Here is a 19,466-nt window from a genome sequence, read left to right on the forward strand (position 1 = left end):
CTTCATTGTCAAAGATGTTGGTTCTATTTTATTTTCACTTGACAAGTTCAATTTAACAAGTAGAAGCTTATATGAGATCTGAGACCATTTGAAGTATAAAATAAGCTTATAACTTATATGCATAATTCAATGCAAATCTTCAAAAGTGGTGAGAAAGGTTATAGTGAAAACCAGCGTTTAATAACCAACTGAAAAGATATATATAGTACAAAATGTGACTCATCAGCTTATGTGTAAACAGATCAAATGTAGGAAAGAAAAGTGACACATGTGTTCAATTGTCACCTTTGAAAGAATATTAAATACACACAAGAGTATTTCTTAGTATTAAAAGTTAACGTTCCGGTGGTGCAATAATGATAAAGCCGGCAGAAGAGTCAAAATGCCGGAAGGCAAATATTACATTTACTAAAAAACCAGAAATTCCGGCATATGCCGGCGAACTATCAACCATGATGCTGATCTCTCGGCCCACCTAGAGAGGTTGAAGGGAAGAATTTGAGACCACTTTTTAAAATCCTACCTAGACACTGAACACAGGATCCCATTAAAAGATGTTTGTTTTACATGGTCTTTTTTTTTCAGCACTTGAGACAGATCACTTCAATAGTACATATTAAAAAGGAAGACGATAGAGTATGATTTGCCTAAGGGTTCAGGAACTAAACCATTTGGATTTTTTAGGGCTAAACGTTGCCTTGTAAATTCTCGCATGAGAATAAGTGATTTTGTTTAGACAAGATGGCGTTGCGGTGCGTGAATAGACACGATCAATTGGCACACTTGTATATTTGATTGATTGTTTGGTTTTTAAGGGTTTTAATCGGCGACTTGCATGATACAATTTTAGTTGTTATATCAGGGGCTATGTAAACAAGGAAATGGCAGTAGTAAAAAGTTCTAGAATTACAATTAAAAAGCACCCAAGAGAAAGTAAGACAAAGGGGAAATGGGAACAAATAGGGATCAGATGTAGATTCCAAAAGCATACCACCAATCACCAATGTACTTTGAGATCACCTATAAGTCTCATCTGGACACAAGCACAAAATCCAGCAAAGAGGAATACACTCAAATGCTTACATTATACATTCAAAATAAATTTAATAATAATACATAACAGAGAGATGATTTACAATTTACAAGGAAAGAAATATCATCTCCCAAAACAATAACTATGCATTTGACTGTTTCCTTCCCAGCCAGGAAAAAACCAAGTAATCTCATTCCAAGACAAAGACAGAAAGCATGTTGGAAAACAGATATAAGGGTACAGAAGACACGGTATGTACCTCCCTGCCCGCTATGGGAGGTCAGGATCCCCACCCAGATGTCAATGGTTCTGATGGTGGTTGTGATGATGATGACAATGTTTCTGGTGGTGGTTGTGATGATGATGATGATGACAATGTTTCTGGTGGTGATTGTGGTAATGATGATGATAATGATGACGATGATGACAATTTTTCTGGTAGTGGTAATGATGATGATGATGATGATGGTGAAGACAATGTTTTTGGTGGTGGTTGTGGTAATGATGATGATAATGACGAAGACAATGGTTCTGGTGGTGGTTGTGGTAATGACAATGATGATGACGAAGACAATGGTTCTTGTGGTGGTTGTGGTAATGATGATGATAATGACGAAGACAATGGTTCTGGTGGTGGTTGTGGTAATGATGATGATAATGACGAAGACAATGGTTCTGGTGGTGTTTGTGGTAATGACAATGATGATGACGAAGACAATGGTTCTTGTGGTGGTTGTGGTAATGATGATGATAATGACGAAGACAATGGTTCTGGTGGTGTTTGTGGTAATGATGATGATAATGACGATGACAATGGTTCTGCTGGTGTTTGTGGTAATGACAATGATAATGACGAAGACAATGGTTCTGGTGGTGTTTGTGGTAATGACAATGATGATGACGAAGACAATGGTTCTGGTGGTGGTTGTGGTAATGACAATGATAATGACGAAGACAATGGTTCTGGTGGTGGTTGTGGTAATGATGATGATAATGACGAAGACAATGGTTCTGGTGGTGGTTGTGGTAATGATGATGGTAATGACGAAGACAATGGTTCTGGTGGTGGTTGTGGTAATGATGATGATAATGACAAAGACAATGGTTCTGCTGGTGTTTGTGGTAATGACAATGATAATGACGAAGACAATGGTTCTGGTGGTGGTTGTGGTAATGATGATGATAATGACGAAGACAATGGTTCTGGTGGTGGTTGTGTTAATGATGATGATAATGACGAAGACAATGGTTCTGCTGGTGTTTGTGGTAATGACAATGATAATGACGAAGACAATGGTTCTGGTGGTGGTTGTGGTAATGACAATGATGATGACGAAGACAATGGTTCTGGTGGTGGTTGTGGTAATGATGATGATAATGACGAAGACAATGGTTCTGCTGGTGTTTGTGGTAATGATGATGATAATGACGAAGACAATGGTTCTGGTGGTGGTTGTGGTAATGATGATGATAATGAACATGATGATTTTGAATTTTGTTTTACATGGGCAAGATAATAAACCCTCGATTTTCTCACTTGACGGGCATGGGTGAAATCGAATTGATACTGTGGGTTTGATCGATATATCAAGTCAGATGGGTTTTAAAAAAGGGCCTGAAATTTGAAGTACTCTGACTACCTATGTAATTAGCCTGTGTTAAGAAAAAACAATATAGAAAGGTAACGTCATTATAATTTAACAATTTTGCAAATATTTATTGAAATCTATTGACATATTCATATAAATAAATCATTAATTTTCAAAACAGAATTGTTTTTATTTGATGAATTGAAAATCTAAATACACACGGGATCAATAAAGTCTACACATTTAACATTATCAACATGTATTTATTTTGAATTGTACCATACAGATATTTGTCTTTGTTGTTATTGATGTTATGAATTGGGTTATCATTTCCAAGATTGTCGTTTTTATTCCAAGTTTATTTTTCCATAATATGCATCCGCTGTTTTAGCCATTTTGTAACCCACTGTTTTCAAGAAGTGTGTACGGCAAAAAGTGTTATCATGTGCTTTCAAGGTTGCCTCCTCCCAACTCAAAAGAACATATCAAATCATTATTCCGAAATTCATTGACAATGTCAAGACCTCATTTAGAAGCAGAGGGTCATGGCTGGGCATCTTGAAGCAAAAGTTTCAGTAAATAAACTGGCAGGACAATTCAATTGCACCAAATAGACTGTTTATTTGTTATCTCAGGTGGTCTCAAGCGATTTTGTGACGGTCCATTGATAAAATAAATAGCCAATCTGGTAAAATCGATCTGTCATGCCACTTTAGTTACTGAAGCACCTGGCATTGTCAATGGATGAAATAAATGATATCAGTATCAGACGTTTTTTTGAGAAACTTTTGGCATACCTGCTACTTGCAAATAGTTGGTTCTAAACAGGTTAAAAGAGCTTGTGCATATCATGGAGAAGGAATATTGAGCTAAAAATCAAAATCATGAAGATAATAACACAGACCATAACATCAATAACTACATAGCCAAATAGCTTTATTCTACATTTCAAAATAAAAATAAGAGGACAATTTTGAATGTGTATACCTTTTTTTACAATGAAAGTATATAATAAAAGAATACTATATTTTACAAATTTTCAAGTTTCATTGGCTTTTACATAAATTTGAACAACAGAACATTAACACATTATTAAAATTTCCCTCTTTACACTCATGATCAGTATTTTACAAATTGTATTTGCTTTGAACTTATCCATTATCAGTGCTTCTTTCACTGTTATCTTAAAATATCCCTTGTTTCATTTTCAATTTGCCTTTGTATACAATTTTGTTAATGTTTACAACAATAATTAATATTTATAGTCGTCAACTAAGATGATCACGTTAAATTAGAAATAATAATGTCACAAAGGATATGCTAGATGAATGGCTTGTGTTTTTTAAGGGTTTTACAGTACTTGCAACACATTTAGGTCATTTCAGCACCAGTAAATAGGAAGAAAATGGGATAGTAAAAAAGAATTCTAGATTTACAATTAAAAGCACACGAGAAAAAGTAAGACAAAGGGGGAAAGGTTCAAATAAGGAACAGATGTAGATTCCAAGAGCACACCATCAGTATACTTATTTTGAGATCACAGAAAAGTCTCATCCAGACACATCCACAGGATCCGACTAAAAGGAACACAGTCAAATGCTTAGATTATGCATTCAAAACAACAAATATAACAATACATAACAGAGAGATAATACACAACAACAACAACAAAAAACATCTCCCAAAAACTATAGCACATTTGACTGTTTCTCTCCCCGCCAAGACACAGAGCTGCCAACCCCATCTGATGAAAATGTGTATAATGGGACCTCAAAATGGGGGAGATTTCATAAAAATGGGTACAATCCTGAAATCGACGGAAACTAACCATTGTGAAAGTAAGAGAAGGTACACTTACATTAAGTCACACCGCACAAGCTCAATTGCAGCAAACAATGATGTTCCCAAGACTATAATCCAATCCTTTCAGAATTCTACCTCCCAGCATGAAGATCATAATTGGTCAAAAAATATATGAATATCCACTTGGTCACCAATGTTTCTCAATAGGCTAGTAACAATATGAATAATAATAATAAAGAAAACTGAAGTGACTCCGTACACTGAAAATGGATACAATCTTGGGGAAATGCGTACAAGCGTACAATCGCTGAAAATGCGTACAATTCCGCATTTTTTGCGGTAGGTTGGCAGCTCTGAAGACATGATTAAACAGTCTTTGATTTTCCAGCATATATCAGCTACAAGCGATGATATGTTGTTTAGTTGGTCAGGTTTAAGTTGGGACATGATGAAAGCCATTCATCTGGGTGGGGTTCTTGACCTCCCAAAGTGGGCAGGGAGGTCACTTACTGTGTCTTCTATACCCCTATATGAGTTTTCCAACTTGCTTTCTGTCTCCGTCTGGTAATGAGATTACTTGGAACCCACCCAGATGAATGGCTTTCATCATGTCCCAACTTAAACCTGACCAACTAAACAACATCTCATCAGTTGTAGCTGGTATACGCTGGAAAATCAAAGACTGGTTATAAATGTTATCAGACTACAGGAACTTATAGCTGAGTTATGGTTTGGAGACAAATTTCTCAAAAAGAAACAAGAAAAGCCTTTTCAACATGAAAAAAATATCCCTTTTTACCAAGTCAACAAGAAAATCATCTTGAGAACATTTGAAACACTAAAGATATAATTTTCTGAAATATTTGTAATTTGGGGTAATTTTAAATTATTTATTTTTGACATCTCTCACAAAAAAAAAGAAAAAAAAAGAAATTCAGTGAAATTTGAAACATGACTGATAAATATCTGATGTTTGTCATAAATTATTGACACAACTGTTACAACAAAACCTAAGAATAACAATATGTTAAAATTCGAGCTTTTTTTGTGTGCCTTGGAACATTGATTCAAGGAATTCCAAGTGGAAGGAATGTATTAAAAATAAATCTAGATTGTAGCCAAAACACAGTATCTAAACAGTATATTGGAAATTGATGACTAATTTTAAGAATACCATGAATACACTACATTGCTGGCCAAAAATCATCACTGAGATAGTCCTCTTGAGAACACTGCTGACCAGCACCAGCACCACCACCAACATTACCGTTAGTGTTTTTGCCTGTACTAAAATCAGTGATTCTGAGCCCATTCCCGTCACAGACATCCTGCTTCTGATTAAGCCCATTCACCATTTCTGTCACATCGAGACCTTCTCCGTGCCATTTCATGAAGAGCAGCTTTTCCCAACCATTCCTCACTCTCAAGAAAAGTTCCAAAGTGGCCCTCGCATCCTCTACTGAGTCATGTCCATTTGTTCCTACTTGAATGTCTTTTCCTACAGAAATACAGAGAGACACACTTAAACTGAAAACAGCAAAACTAGATATAATGATAAATGGCAAAAAAAAATTTAAAAATCAACAACCCAAAAAACAGCAAGCATTGTATGTTTTTCCTTTTTAAAAAAACCTTTAGAAGTGAGTGAAATTCTCCAAAATATGAAAAATATACTTATATATATATACCATATACTGAAAGAGAGAAATGTTACATATTTACTGACACTAAAACGGCCAAAAGATAACAGAAAAAGTGATTCACATATCCTTGACGTCAATCTACACATTGCGTAGATTAGACTGTTGCACTATTCAATGTTTGCAGTGTAGACTGTATAGTAGAATAAAGTGTATTGTTTTCACTTATCAAAAAATATAAGAGTTGCTCCCAAGTGAAAAATAATACAATTGCTGTAATCATAAAGAAGAAGTGTTTTTCATTGACACATGACTCTGCTTTTACATTGGCTTTAGCTAAACCAGATTTTCCTCCGCTTCAAAAAAAAATAAAAAAATAAAGAAAATAAAAATTAAAAAAAAAAACACAAAAAAAAACCGAAAGTTCCTATAATTGTATAGTACATAACAATAGGTTTATCTGTATATTGTTAAATATGAAATTGTGATAATTGAATATTTTTTTTGAATTCGTAATTCTTTCCACGGAAAAGTCACTATCCTGTATAATACTATAATTGGACATTTTAACATTAAAATCGCATTGTTTGCATTTCTACAAAGGGAGAATACCATATAATTTTCTGTCCTCAATCTGGTTTCTTAGTAATGTATATATTTTTTTATTCATTTGTATTATTGACTGAAGAAGGATTTTGAGTCCGAAACGCTCCGTGTTTGGTATTTTGTTCTTTTTTTTTTAAAGCTGTTATATACCATTTTTGTTTAATACTTTTTACAGTCCACAGCTTCTTGCAGCTTAGTGTCACTATAGATAACTGCATACATTACCAATTTTCCCCCAGCTGGATTAAATAACCGTTCAAAATCCCACAATATATTACGTGCACTGGCACAAAAATAAAATCGTCAATAAGTTTCTAAAAATTCATGGGTGCAAGTAGGTCAGCGTGAAATCCGATTCTAACAAATTCAAAAAAAAGCCTGAAACTTGTTTTAAAATGTGACCTAAAGCCTCAAAATAGTGTTATAGTGAGTTGATCTAGATGTCAGAAATAAATTAAAATCTATTTCAAAAAGCTGGAAAAACCTTTAAAAAGGTCATGAAGAAGCTCAATTCTATAGTTCTATAATCTTTAACATTAAGGTAAGTCTGGATTAGGTATAGAAGTAGAATGAATACAACAATTCAAATTTGCTTCACAACAATGCATCTATTCCTACAGTAAATTGTCAAGCACAATACAAATATACTACCATTCAACTTCGGGTAAAGAATGACTTGTTCTGTGATTGTAAGTAAGTAAGAAGTAGTAGTAGTAGTAGTAGTAGTAGTAGTAGTAGTAGTAGTAGTAGTAGTAGTAGTAGTAGTAGTAGTAGTAGTACTCGTAGTAGTAGTAGTAGTAATAGTAGTAGTAGTAGTAGTAGTAATAGTAGTAGTAGTAGTAGTAGTAGTAGTAATAGTAGTAGTAGAAGAAGTAGTAGTAGAAGAAGTAGTAGTAGTAGTAATAGTAGTAGTAGTAATAGTAGTAGTAGTAGTAGTACTAGTAGTAGTAGTAGTAGTAGTAGTAGTAGTAGTAGTAGTAGTAGTAGTAGTAGTAGTAATAGTAGTAGTAGTAGTACTAGTAGTAGTAGTAGTAGTAGTAGTAGTAGTAGTAGTAGTAGTAGTAATAGTAGTAGTAGTAGTAGTAGTAGTAGTAGTAGTAGTAGTATAGTAGTAGTAGTAAGTAGTATAGTAGTAGTAGTAGTAGTAGTATAGTAGTAGTAGTAGTAGTAGTAGTAGTAGTAGTAGTAGTAGTAGTAGTAGTAGTAGTAGTAGTAGTAGTAGTAGTAGTAGTAGTAGTAGTAGTAGTAGTAGTCCTTCAGAGCCACTGGGCCCACAGAGCTGGAGTTTATCCCGTTTTCTATAACGTGAAACGGACAATAACAATTGCTTGCTATCCTTTGGACAGGACACTAGTCTATCACAAAGTACTTTCCACTAAATCTAACAGACTCAGCTACTGCTGGGTGGACAGGGGGTGTCAGAAAAAATCTCGACTGCACCCGGGATCGATTTTGGTCCCTTTGCGTGTGAAGTGAGTGCTCTACCCACTGAGCTATCGGGAACCTCAATCTGTAAGAAAGCCTATATAAAACAATGCCTTACTAACCACTTTTACAGTAAAAAAATGGAAAAAATATCTGAAAAAGTGTGCATAAAACAGTGTCAGACAAAACAGATTGAAAAATACATAACCATACAGAAATCATCATGATCAGGACGTTTATGTTTTCTTGTATTTTTCACTCTACTTTGTCGCTGTTTCATACACGCTTTTTCAGATCTTTATCTTACACCAGAGCCCGCACCCTAATTTGTCACTAAGAATTGGAATTTATCTTGTTGTAGTTGTGGAAATATGTGCAGTATGGAATTTACTAGTGCTTGATGTTTGCAGAGTTTAGACTCGTCAGATTATTTTATTCATAGATTTGCGATTTTAATTAGTAGTTCCATGTCAGATATTAAGCATGACAATACTTTCATTTTCAACACTGACTTTATGGCACCAAAAGCACAGCCTTGCTTATATCAAGACAGGATAAAATAATCATTATTTTGCAGTTTTATCCATAAGAATCTATTATAAAATCTGGCATACTAAAACAATAAAGTCACTTCCGACTGTTCTCTCCCATAACAAATTGGGGAAATCTCTTTTGTATTAAGAATAATAAACTAACATGCATAAATACCAACCTAATAGCGTTTTTGCCAGAGATTTTAGTGGTACAAGTCCGTTTTCAGAGCCCTCATAGCCATTTTTCCTTGCTAAGCCTGACAGCATTTGGCACCTGGAAGTGTCTCGTACTAAACAGTGATGGGGGTTGAAATGCATTACTTTAAAGTCATTCCTCACATCATGGCCAATTATTACTTTATTCTGAAATTAATATCAAATTGAATTATTTTTGAAAGATGACAACAAAAACAACGTAAATAAACATTTCGATAGGTAAATAAATAAATGAAAAAATAACATTGATATCTATAAGATCATTATTATTATTATCATCATCATTATTATTTATAATATGAAATTGAACAATTTTTTTTTTGTTTGTTTGTTGCTTTAGGTCTCTTCCAACACAATTGAGGTTATATGAGAGACCGCTGAAACAAAAAAACAAGCAATCTAACAAAAATAGTACAATTGTAAATCAAAATCATAACCTAAAGATATCATAAGCTAAATTATAAATAACCAAGAACAAACAGGCAGAAGATTTACAGAAAAAAAAATATCCCCTGTCAAAAATACAATCACAAACCAAAGAAGCAGGATAGGCTAGTAAAGAGAAGAAGAAACGACATCACTATCGGATCGTACACCCATGCGAACATCATAGGTATATGATTCAAGGGTGATGTTCCATCCAACGACATCACTATCGGATCGTACACCCATGCGAACATCATAGGTATATGATTCAAGGGTAAATTGAACAATTGAAATTATAAGTAATTATAGGTTGATAAAACAATTGTTATTTCAAGTTTGTTGTATGCAAACTGGATGGTTGATCAAAAAACATTTTTCATACCTTTAGCAAATTATGTATGTCCTGCTTTGCTTTCTCCCATTTTTCTGCTGTGTCCATATGCTGTGGTGTGATACCACTATAGATCGTCCTGAAATTTGTGATGGGTTCTTGGGGCCTGATGTATTTGTCATAAAGGACTTTACCACTATAGCTTACAATGCTGCATCGACCTGGAGAAATGAAAATTAGTTTATGCAAATCAAATCCACATTTATTTGAGGAGTCCCGTGTCCATTTCATGATATCCCTGGTCAAAGACAATGTGGCAGGTTGATTAGTACCTCTTTTATGTTGCCCTGATTTTTATCAGATCTAAAGAGACTCCGTCATAAATTTAATGCTAGGCAAACAGATCTACAGGACAAGGAAGCCAAATCTGCCAATACATGAAGAGATGTTGTCAGGCTTCTGTACCAGCCAGAGGAGACACTGGGTGGCAGCGAATCGACTTTTTGTTGAGAACCCGCCTCACGGCATTGTCGCTTCACCAGTGGGTACTTTCCAACTGTTCAAAATGTACCAGTCGTGGTTAAAAGCCCAAAATTGCAGAGCATCTAGTCAATTGTTACATTGTGACAAAGCTTCCGGACGGGTTTGTGACTGTACATGAATTCGGTGATGAATTTACAACCTGGATAAATCATAGTAATGTGACACTGCTGCCAATACATGAAGTAAAAAATAGTTGAAAATTCAAAGGTTGTCCATTTAGGTCAAGCAGTTTTTAGTTGGAAGTTTAAACTATTCACAAAAAAAAAATTTTTTTTAAAAATCAAAGGAAAATCAAGGGATGAAACATTAATGAGCACGAAATTTCTCAATCATTTTTTAAAAACAAAGTTGTTTCCCTTATGACAAACTGAAAAAGCACAGGAATACTAAAAAATTTTTTTTTTTTAAATATATATATATATATATATATAGCATTGCATCGATTTAAAGCTGAACTCACTATAAAACATCAAAGAAAAGCAAATCTCTTTTGTCTTTGATTGGCCTTGTAGCCAGTAAACTGGAAGCAATTTCTTAACATCTTATATTATCTATTATATTTATAGGACTTTTATTCTTTCCTTTTAATGTAGTGCATAATACATAATCTCAAAAAGCATGGTAAGTACCACTTAAAGACAGTTTACTGTATTAAACATGATTAAAATAACTATATTCAAATGGTAATGTAAAATCAAAACTGAAACACTATAGACTACTGAATGTATTTAAAACGGTTCATAATTAATTCACAATTGTGCAAAGTTTATAGAACAGTGAAAGAAAAATCATACCTAAATCTTAGAGAAATTAACTTTCTATCAACTTATGCTTTTACACTGATTCAAAGAACACGCAATTTGATGTTAAAATTTACAGATAATTTTCCCCAATAGAGAATGGTACTCCTATTGTCAATAAGTAAAGATTGAGACGTTTTTGATTTTCACTTCAATATTTTGGTTTAGCTGTTTAAATTTTAACTAACATTCAGAAATGAATGACTATGCTGGGCTCTTTAGGAATATACTTTTAAATGGATGACAAAAAGAAAAAAAAAATAATCTGTTTTCCGAAATTAGTGCACTCATATCTTTATATCTAGGAATAAACAATTTAACAGAAACAAAGGTGTGTTTCAGTGTTTACTCACGCATAAACATCATATCAGACTGTATATACATTACTCGTACCCTTATAGCTTCAAGCCAAACATATTGTTAACAAATATATTATATAATTTCCAAATTCTGTAGGAGGTCAAAAATGAAATTGACTATACTATAACTTGGCCATAAAGTCTTGATTTCTTTAGAAGACGGCATATAAAGTCTCCATTCATCCTGTTCAGATTACACCTACAACAATACTATATAATGAAATCAGTACAAAGTAATTGCTTACCTAAAACACTGCGACCTCCACCAGAACCTACTCCAACCATCTCACAATCTACAGCCACATAGCAATCCTTGTCAATCTTTTGGTAAAGCGGAACTCTAAATAAAGAATTGTTGTTTAAAATTACAGATTATATTTATAATAAATAATAAATCTCTCCTTTCAAAAGGTTAATAATAAATGCTCTTAAAAGGTCATACAAAGTAAAAACAAATTGCATTAGAAAAATATCCACAAATAAAGTCTTTATCAAAACATTTGACACAAAAAAAATACAATTCTGTTATTTTGAAAGCTGTGGCAAGATTTCGGTTTCATTAGTTTCTCTGTAAGTAAGTAAGTAAGTAAATAATGAATTTATATAGCGCCTAAACATCCACGTCAATCGTGCTCTGCAGCGCTTTACATAATAAAAATAAAGATAAAAATGTTTAAAAACAACAAAATTAAAAATCACGACACTACATGATACATAATAAGCATGCATACAAAAAAACAAAAATCAAAGCAACATCTATTTTATGAAAAATAAGCCTCACGGAACAACTCAGTCTTCAGACATTTCCTGAAAGATGATAAATTTTCACAGGACTTTGTCTGAGGACTAAGTGCGTTCCATAGGCGTGGAGCTATGAATGAAAAGGCTTTTTCACCGAAAGTGGATTTTGAGGTGGTAACTTTTAGAAGTTGGGACTGAGATGATCTTAAATTTCGAGTGGGTTCATACTTTTTAATCAGTTCCTGCAAATATTCAGGTGCCAATCCATCCAGACATCTAAAAACATAGCACAATATTTTAAATTCTATCCTATACTTCACAGGAAGCCAGTGCAATTCCTGGAGAACTGGTGTTATATGATCTCTTTTTTTCGTTAATTTTATAAGTCTAGCCGCTTTATTTTGAATTTTTTGTAGTTGATGAATTAAACTACTTTGACAGCCAATGAGAAGGGAATTGCAATAATCTAATCTGCTAGTAATAAACGAATTAACAAGCATCTTTGTAATATCTTCATCACTATAATGTCTGATTCTTCCAATGTTTCTAATGTGATAATTACAACATTGGCATACTTTTTTAACATGATCTTCCATGGATAACCCTTGATCTAAATACACCCCAAGATTTCTCACACAAGAACTAGGTTTAATAGCATTTTCACCCACTAGTATCTCATTTGTAGATATTTTTGAGAGTTGATACCTATTTCCAAAAATTATCATTTCCGTCTTGTCATCATTAAATTTAAGTTTGTTTAGTTTCATCCAATCCTTTACGTTATCAGCATAAAAATGAAAATCAATGGGAAAAGTGGATAACATATGAGAAAGGGGAGCAGTATACATTGTAAAAAGGAGGGGGCCGAGAATAGATCCCTGGCACTCCACACGTTAATATGGATGGAGTTGATACATGGTTTTCTATAATTACTGACTGAGTTCTTTCAAAACTGATATAAAATTGATCACGTAATCTGAGTTAAATAATGAAAAATAAACAAAAACCTGACAATGAAGCATCAAAATTATAGCAGTCATAGCTTCATATAAAGTGCCAAAAAAGTTTGGACTAAACATCAACTTCTTTTCAACCTTTGAGAAAATATGTCTGCTCTCTTGTTAGTTCTAGACTTTCGATTTTTGGATTGTACTCCATTATCCAACCAAGCCTGCCACTCTACTTAGGAAAAAAAATCAAAACAAAAGCCTAATAAATTCAGGAAACAGGGAAAAAGAAATGAGAACAAATGAATAGAATCAAACTTTAGCTTGATTTACATTTACGGGTATTATATAGCCAACTGACATTCTAAGAAATGGTTTAAATAAAATAAACTGTTCATGATACTTTTGTTTGCTGGAAAGAGCTAGAATTAGCTTTTAAAAAATGGGGACACGATTTTTTTTTAATTGGAAAAACAGAACACCTTCAAATTGTTTGCGACTGTCCCAATTAAATTGGTACACACTGCAGATCCGACCCAGAGAAACTGGTGAAAACAAAATCTTTTCACATTTAAAGAAAAAAAAAACAAACTCAGAATGATATTTTTGTTACAAACTGACTTTTTTGACAAAAACAAAAGAATAAGATAAATGTACTTTCAACGTAACCATCGATGATAACGAAAATAATACTAAAAGTAAAAAATATCTTAATGATTTTTAAAAACATAGCATTAAAAGTGAAATGGCATACAATAAGCCCTATATGGATGGTATTCAAGACACGATCGAAGTGCCCAAAAGTTAAAAAAATAAAATCATTCAAAAAGAAAAAAAAAAAACATAAGACATAAATATAACAATTCATCGAACTTACTTTTCTGAAGGCTTTGCAGTGGGAGAATTACTGGATGAGTTCTTATGATGGGGAAGTCTCTTCCTTTTACCTCTGCTACGTTGAAGGAAAGAATGTTGACTGGGACGAACTATGAATTCTACATCTGAATTTTTTGTTCCTTCACTGTTCTCTTCTCCGTTATCATCAACACCTTTATCACACTTTAATCTGTTGTCAGAATCGGTATGATTGCCTCTCTCATTAGACATTTTGTCTTCCCTGAGTTTTTCAGCAAGGTTTTCACTATTGGGACATGGTTTTTTACTACCATAGGGACCACTTTTGTCAATATTTGTGGCTAACCCTAAATTTTCCTCTGGATCTGACCGTATCCTTTTCCTACTCTGCTTTTTACTTTTACCATTAAAGAGTTTTAAATAATCCTTATTTGTAGAGGAGGACGAAACATCTCTATTATGTGTGCTATTATTACTTATATTGTTGTAATCATCATTAAAACCTGGATTGTCACTGACATTCCAATCATTACATTTGACAACTTCTTCCAAATTTTTTTGTGCTGATGTTTTCCTAACCAATGTGACTTTAGCTTTTGACATTGCTGAATTGGTCTTTGTTCAACTGCGTTTCAAAAAAGATGAACAATTCTCTGTTAATCTTTCAATATTTTTGCTTCTGCATTGATCAACAACACATCAGGCATTATTTTCTGCAAAAGGATCATCTGCTAGTTTTCTCATCTTAGGTGCTCAAAATTTAGCTGAATAAATATTTGACATTAATTCCACAACCAACACCAATGCATTCATCTCACTTGTGGCAAAAGTCACCTGTAAAAATAAAAATAAAGAAAACATAAATGAGGACTTGGTATATCAAATTTGTTCTCTTTGTGCTCTATCTAAATGATAGTAAAATTCAAATAAAGTAAAGATGGACAACAAAAATACTTATGGGGTGTAAAATAAATGGAACTCTTAAGCTTCTGAACTAAGAAATTTAAAAAATTAAAATATTTTACAAAGCATTTGAAGATGCGTCTTTAAAAGCTATTGTGCATTGGTGTTGCCAGTGTTCCTGCTGACACTATGTGCATGGACTTGTGACGTTTCACATCTACCTTCTCAGCGTTCTTGCTTCTACCCCACACCGGAGCGCAATACTCTGTGGTGGAATAGCATAGTGCCAGGACAGACGTCTTCAGGAGCGCTTGACTAGCACTCCAAGTTGATCCCGCCAGCTTCCTTAGAAGTGTTGCGTTTCTCTATCTTCGGGAAAGCTCCTTTGAGATACACCCGATAGGTAAGGCTGCAGTCCAGCGTAACCCCCAGGTATTTCGGATTCGGCTTGTATGGTCCCCGACAAGAAAGTTCAGTTTATAGGTGTGCCAGCCACGGCAAAGGTGGAATGCAGTGGCCAAGGTTTTGGAAGTGTTCATCTTCAGGTACCACTTGTCAAAGTAGGATTCGATTCTGGTGACGTCCTCAATGAGTACTCTCTTGAGATGGGTTCACAGATTACTTTGAGTAAAGAGCACCCAGTCATTCACATATTCAAGCCTCAGTAAGGAAGTGTTCGGCATGTCACTAATGTAGACATTAAACAACATTGGCATCAGAACAGATCTCTGAGGATCCCCATTCTTCAGTTCCTGACTTTACTCGTAGTGTCTCCCAGGGCGACGTGGAATTTTCTTTCCCTTAAAATTGACGAGAACAACTTCAAGGTCTTTTTGCACCTTGTGATTTTTGCAAGTTTTAGCATTAACATTCACACAAAATTGTATCGTATGCTGCTGATAAGTCTATAAAATACAGCACCAGTTTGCAGTTTCCTTCCAAACCCTGACGAACAACTTGACAAATTACAACCCAAAAAAGACCAGGGGGGGGGGGGGGGCAATCTTCCCCAACTTTTAAGATTTGAAAAGTGTCATGCACCTCTTTTATCAGGATCCACACCTTTCAACTTTCAATATCATTCCTAAGCCATGCTTTACATCCAAAGAAATGTTACAAAAACACTGTTACAGTGCATTATGCTATGTGTTGTGTTTACAATTGACCAACATATATTAATATTTGTGCCAGCTAGATGACGCAGAAAATTGCATCATTATCATTGCCATTTTGAAATTGAAGGCCATTGTAACTAGGTACTTTGGTAAACATCCTTTTGGCACTCCAGCAGTGTTTTGATAAATGACCTAGTGGCTGTGACCCAATATTTTGGACTTTTGAGTTTGAGTGATGGGTCTGAGAAAAAGTTCCATAAAATTTTGTTTATGGATGGATTTTAATGTTTTATGTCTTATTTTCTTCAGGAGAAATTACCCTATCGCTTGGTGTCATTTAAATCAATGCCAATTTAGTAAATCTTTTGATCGTGGAGATTATTTTATACGGTATAAATTATCTGTGGATTATTAAAAAGTTAGAAATTTGTAAATCAAAATTCCAGTGATCGCACATGATTTGACATCTTAACTTTTTAATAAAATAAAATTCAGCGCAAAGTTGTATACCGCGTCCATGAAATTCGTTTAGGCCAGTTTTGAAATCCAAATGGTGTTACTACCGGAAATGCAACAGTTTCAGGTGACAAAGTAGTCTGTCAGTAAAAAAACAAGGGCAGATTGAAGAACATTTTTCCCTTACTTTAAACTAACATAACGTTTCTTCTGCCTATCTGATTTTCACAATTGTGGTATCATTAGAATCATGTTGAAAAGCATTTTATAGTGATATTAGTGATATATATTTCATTGAGCTCAACCCAATTAGAATTTTTTACCATAGTGACCAAAGTACCTATTGCCTATTCAATAGCTGGGAGGCCTTCCAAAAGCTCCTCGTGCTAAGGGAAACAGCTCAAATATTCTCTCAACTAAATAAAACCTAACAAACCCAAATAGGAAAAACAAACACCCTAGATCCTTTACTACTAAGACTTCTGACTAACCCTAATACTAATCGTAGTGTTTTTATGCACCTCCGTTGACGGTGTATCTTAACGGATCGTTTTTATACACCTCCGTCACGCATGCGCATTCCACCCAATTTCATTAGCGATATTGTGTTTCTTCATTTGGACATGGCGAAAGTTATATTGTGACATCTGTAGGATGTCTTTGTTAATAAATTTATATAAAAATATTAATAACTTAAAAAATCGAAATATAAAACCAGAAAATAGAAGTTGCATTGAAGGTAAAATAATGTTTGAGAAAGACCTTATTAAATGTGAAAAACAGTCAGGTGGCTCCGTAGCGCAGTGGACAAGGTGTCAGACTCCAACTTTGAAAGTACCGGGTTCGATTCCCAATCTTGACCCTTTTTTTTTTTTTTTTGGATTTTCTTTGTTTTTGTTTGCTTTTTTTTTTTTCTTTCTTTTTTTTTTTTCAAAAACTTTTTATCATGTTTTTTAAAAAAAACTTCGATTTTAATTATCTAAAATTATTTATTTATTTGAGATCAGTATTTGTGTGCCATGTTTCTTTTTACTTTTGATTTTTTAAATTATTGTTATTATTCTTTAATTTATTATCATTGTACATCGGTAATCACTAAGCAGCGTGCTAAACTACAATCTAAAACTATTTAAACCTCATGGACGTATGCAGCAACAACTTTACCATCACCGCCAACGGAGGTGCATAAAAACGGTGCGTTTTTGTACACCTCCAATGGAGGTGTATAAAAATGGTGCGTTTTTGTACACCTCCTCTGACCCCGAGTTAACCCTAGGTACTAGAAAAAAAAAAGAAAAAAAGAAAACCCCCCAAAAAACTCTAGGACTGCTTTCAATGTCAATACTTCACAAAAGAAAATGGCGACGGAAAACCAAAACAATGGTCGTATTATTAGTATTAGGAAAGTTCAAACGTTCACAAATCTATCAAGGTTTGTTCTAGTTTTTAAAATGTTACTTCTATATATTGACAAATTGAATAAATAAACTCATGACAAAAAATCCACGGTGAATATACAAATTGAAAGAAATTGAAATGAAACGAAAATGAAAATGAAAATGCTAGCGCGAGGAGCTTTCGGAAGGCCTCCCCAACCCTATACGCCACATCATTTAATATCTGCGAGAAGTGTTCCATTCTTGATTTAAATCTAACCTTCTTTAAGCGATCTTCAGTCGCAATGAAAGGTTTCTTTCAAAAACTTTTTTTCTAGACAGATGTGAGGAAGACACAAGTCTGGCATGTGTAAGAACAATGACAGGGTAGAAGTCTACTTTCACTTTCATTTTCTCGCTTCGTTAGCAATGGTCCATGATTTAATTGTAGCTAGTAAAGGGTAACCTGCGTTGGTAGTATTGCATACTTGCTCTTGATTCATGTGGTTCAAATCAAAGATTAAACACTTGCTCATCTTGAACCTTGTGAGTTGTAAACAGATAACAAGTAAAAGTTACAAGTTGCGGTCCTATGCCTATGGGTGAAGTCATAGAACGACGAATGAATTCTGGCATACGTCCTTGACCCTTTTCACAAGTTTGGAATCCACACGGAAGTTGAAAGAAAAACAGACAAATTGCCAGTTTGGATTTTAAATGCCAAATTTTGGTAATTTAAAAAAAAAGAAAAATTTGGTTTGGCTATGCATGTAGGTACTTAAAAAAAAATTATGATACCGACGTGTACATATTTTTTTTTTTATGCACATCTAACATCTGAACGCCTAGTTTAACAGTGTTGTAAAAATAGTGGTGGATAGCTCTGACAGCAGCGCAACGCTCTCCTGGCCAGGCGGAGTTGTGTCGCAGGTTCCAGCCCCCATCGCCGTGAAAGTTTTCTTTTTTATTCTCTATTGTCTTCTAGCACTTTTCTACTCACTTCATTCCTTGTTGTTTATAAAAGATAATACATGGTTATTCCAAGGTTGTAATGGGCAATACTTTGCGTCATTTTTTAAAAGTTTCCGTTACGACAATGAGCCCATAATAAATTGGGTTATCACATCTTCTTCTTCTTCTTCTTCTTCTTCTTCTTCTTCTTCTTCTTCTTCTTCTTCTTCTTCTTCTTCTTCTTCTTCTTCTTCTTCTTCTTCATCATCATCATCATCATCATATAGACACCAAAAAATTGAGATCGAACAATATAATTTGATTGAGAAGATGGGTAGAAGGAACTGAGGTGGGTGTTTGATCCTGATGAGAACATCGTCAGTTTATATGCATGTCCTCTAGTAGGTTTGGAAATGTATTTCTGTCTGGGAAACCGACTTCGATTCATTTGTGGTAGATCTTTCTAGAGAGTGCCTGATTAGGCTCGTTTTTTACTGGTCTGAAAGTTGACAATGCCTAGACTTTCAACCAGTGATGAGGAGCTCGTTTTGTGGTGAAAAAATCGCAGTTAAATTCGCCTGGCTACTCTCTTTGTGTCATTTAGGTAATGTTGAATTAAGCCCATAATTGCGTTCGGCTATCAGACTTGTAATAAATACCTGCACGTAAGCTTAACATTTTGAGTTCTTTTGATTTTTTTCAAACCACAAAATGTTTTTGTTCTATAAACAAGTGATATTGATAACAAAAATGAATATTACAGCTGTAAAAAGAAACAAAAATACCAAACACAGAATGTTTCGGGCTCAAAACCCTTC

General features: G+C 34.1%; 1 protein-coding gene across 5 annotated transcripts; it reads right to left on the minus strand.

Annotated features, from left to right (window-relative positions):
- Nucleotides 1-2,864: 2,864 nt before the first annotated feature.
- Nucleotides 2,865-18,339, minus strand: LOC144979633 (uncharacterized). 5 transcript variants are annotated; one of them, XM_078926440.1, is made up of 6 exons: nucleotides 18,186-18,339; nucleotides 13,870-14,681; nucleotides 11,550-11,644; nucleotides 9,654-9,823; nucleotides 8,809-8,992; nucleotides 2,865-5,923 (listed from the first exon to the last, which is right to left on the minus strand). In XM_078926440.1, the coding sequence occupies exons 2-6, from the start codon at nucleotides 14,448-14,450 to the stop codon at nucleotides 5,610-5,612; spliced, it is 1,344 nt and encodes a 447-aa protein (XP_078782566.1). In that variant the 5' UTR covers nucleotides 14,451-14,681; nucleotides 18,186-18,339; the 3' UTR covers nucleotides 2,865-5,609. The 5 variants fall into 5 exon arrangements, with proteins under 5 accessions (XP_078782566.1, XP_078782567.1, XP_078782565.1 ...); XM_078926441.1 differs by having other exon boundaries at nucleotides 18,164-18,339; XM_078926439.1 differs by lacking the exon at nucleotides 18,186-18,339 and adding an exon at nucleotides 17,978-18,106.
- Nucleotides 18,340-19,466: the final 1,127 nt, after the last annotated feature.

The sequence above is a fragment of the Berghia stephanieae genome, chromosome 9 (genome assembly GCF_034508935.2).
Source record: "Berghia stephanieae isolate SIO BIC M18660-M18661 chromosome 9, UCSD_Bste_1.3, whole genome shotgun sequence".
Classification (NCBI taxonomy): domain Eukaryota; kingdom Metazoa; phylum Mollusca; class Gastropoda; order Nudibranchia; family Aeolidiidae; genus Berghia; species Berghia stephanieae.

Excerpts from the sequence above, each read along its gene's own strand:
- LOC144979633 (XM_078926440.1), bottom strand. The coding sequence starts at position 14,450 with ATGTCAAAAGCTAAAGTCACATTGGTTAGGAAAACATCAGCACAAAAA. Across the intron at positions 9,824-11,549 it reads TGGAGGTCGCAGTGTTTTAG|GTCGATGCAGCATTGTAAGC; the intron begins GTAAGCAATTAC and ends TCATTTCTCCAG. Across the intron at positions 8,993-9,653 it reads ACATACATAATTTGCTAAAG|AATAAAGTAATAATTGGCCA; the intron begins GTATGAAAAATG and ends TATTAATTTCAG.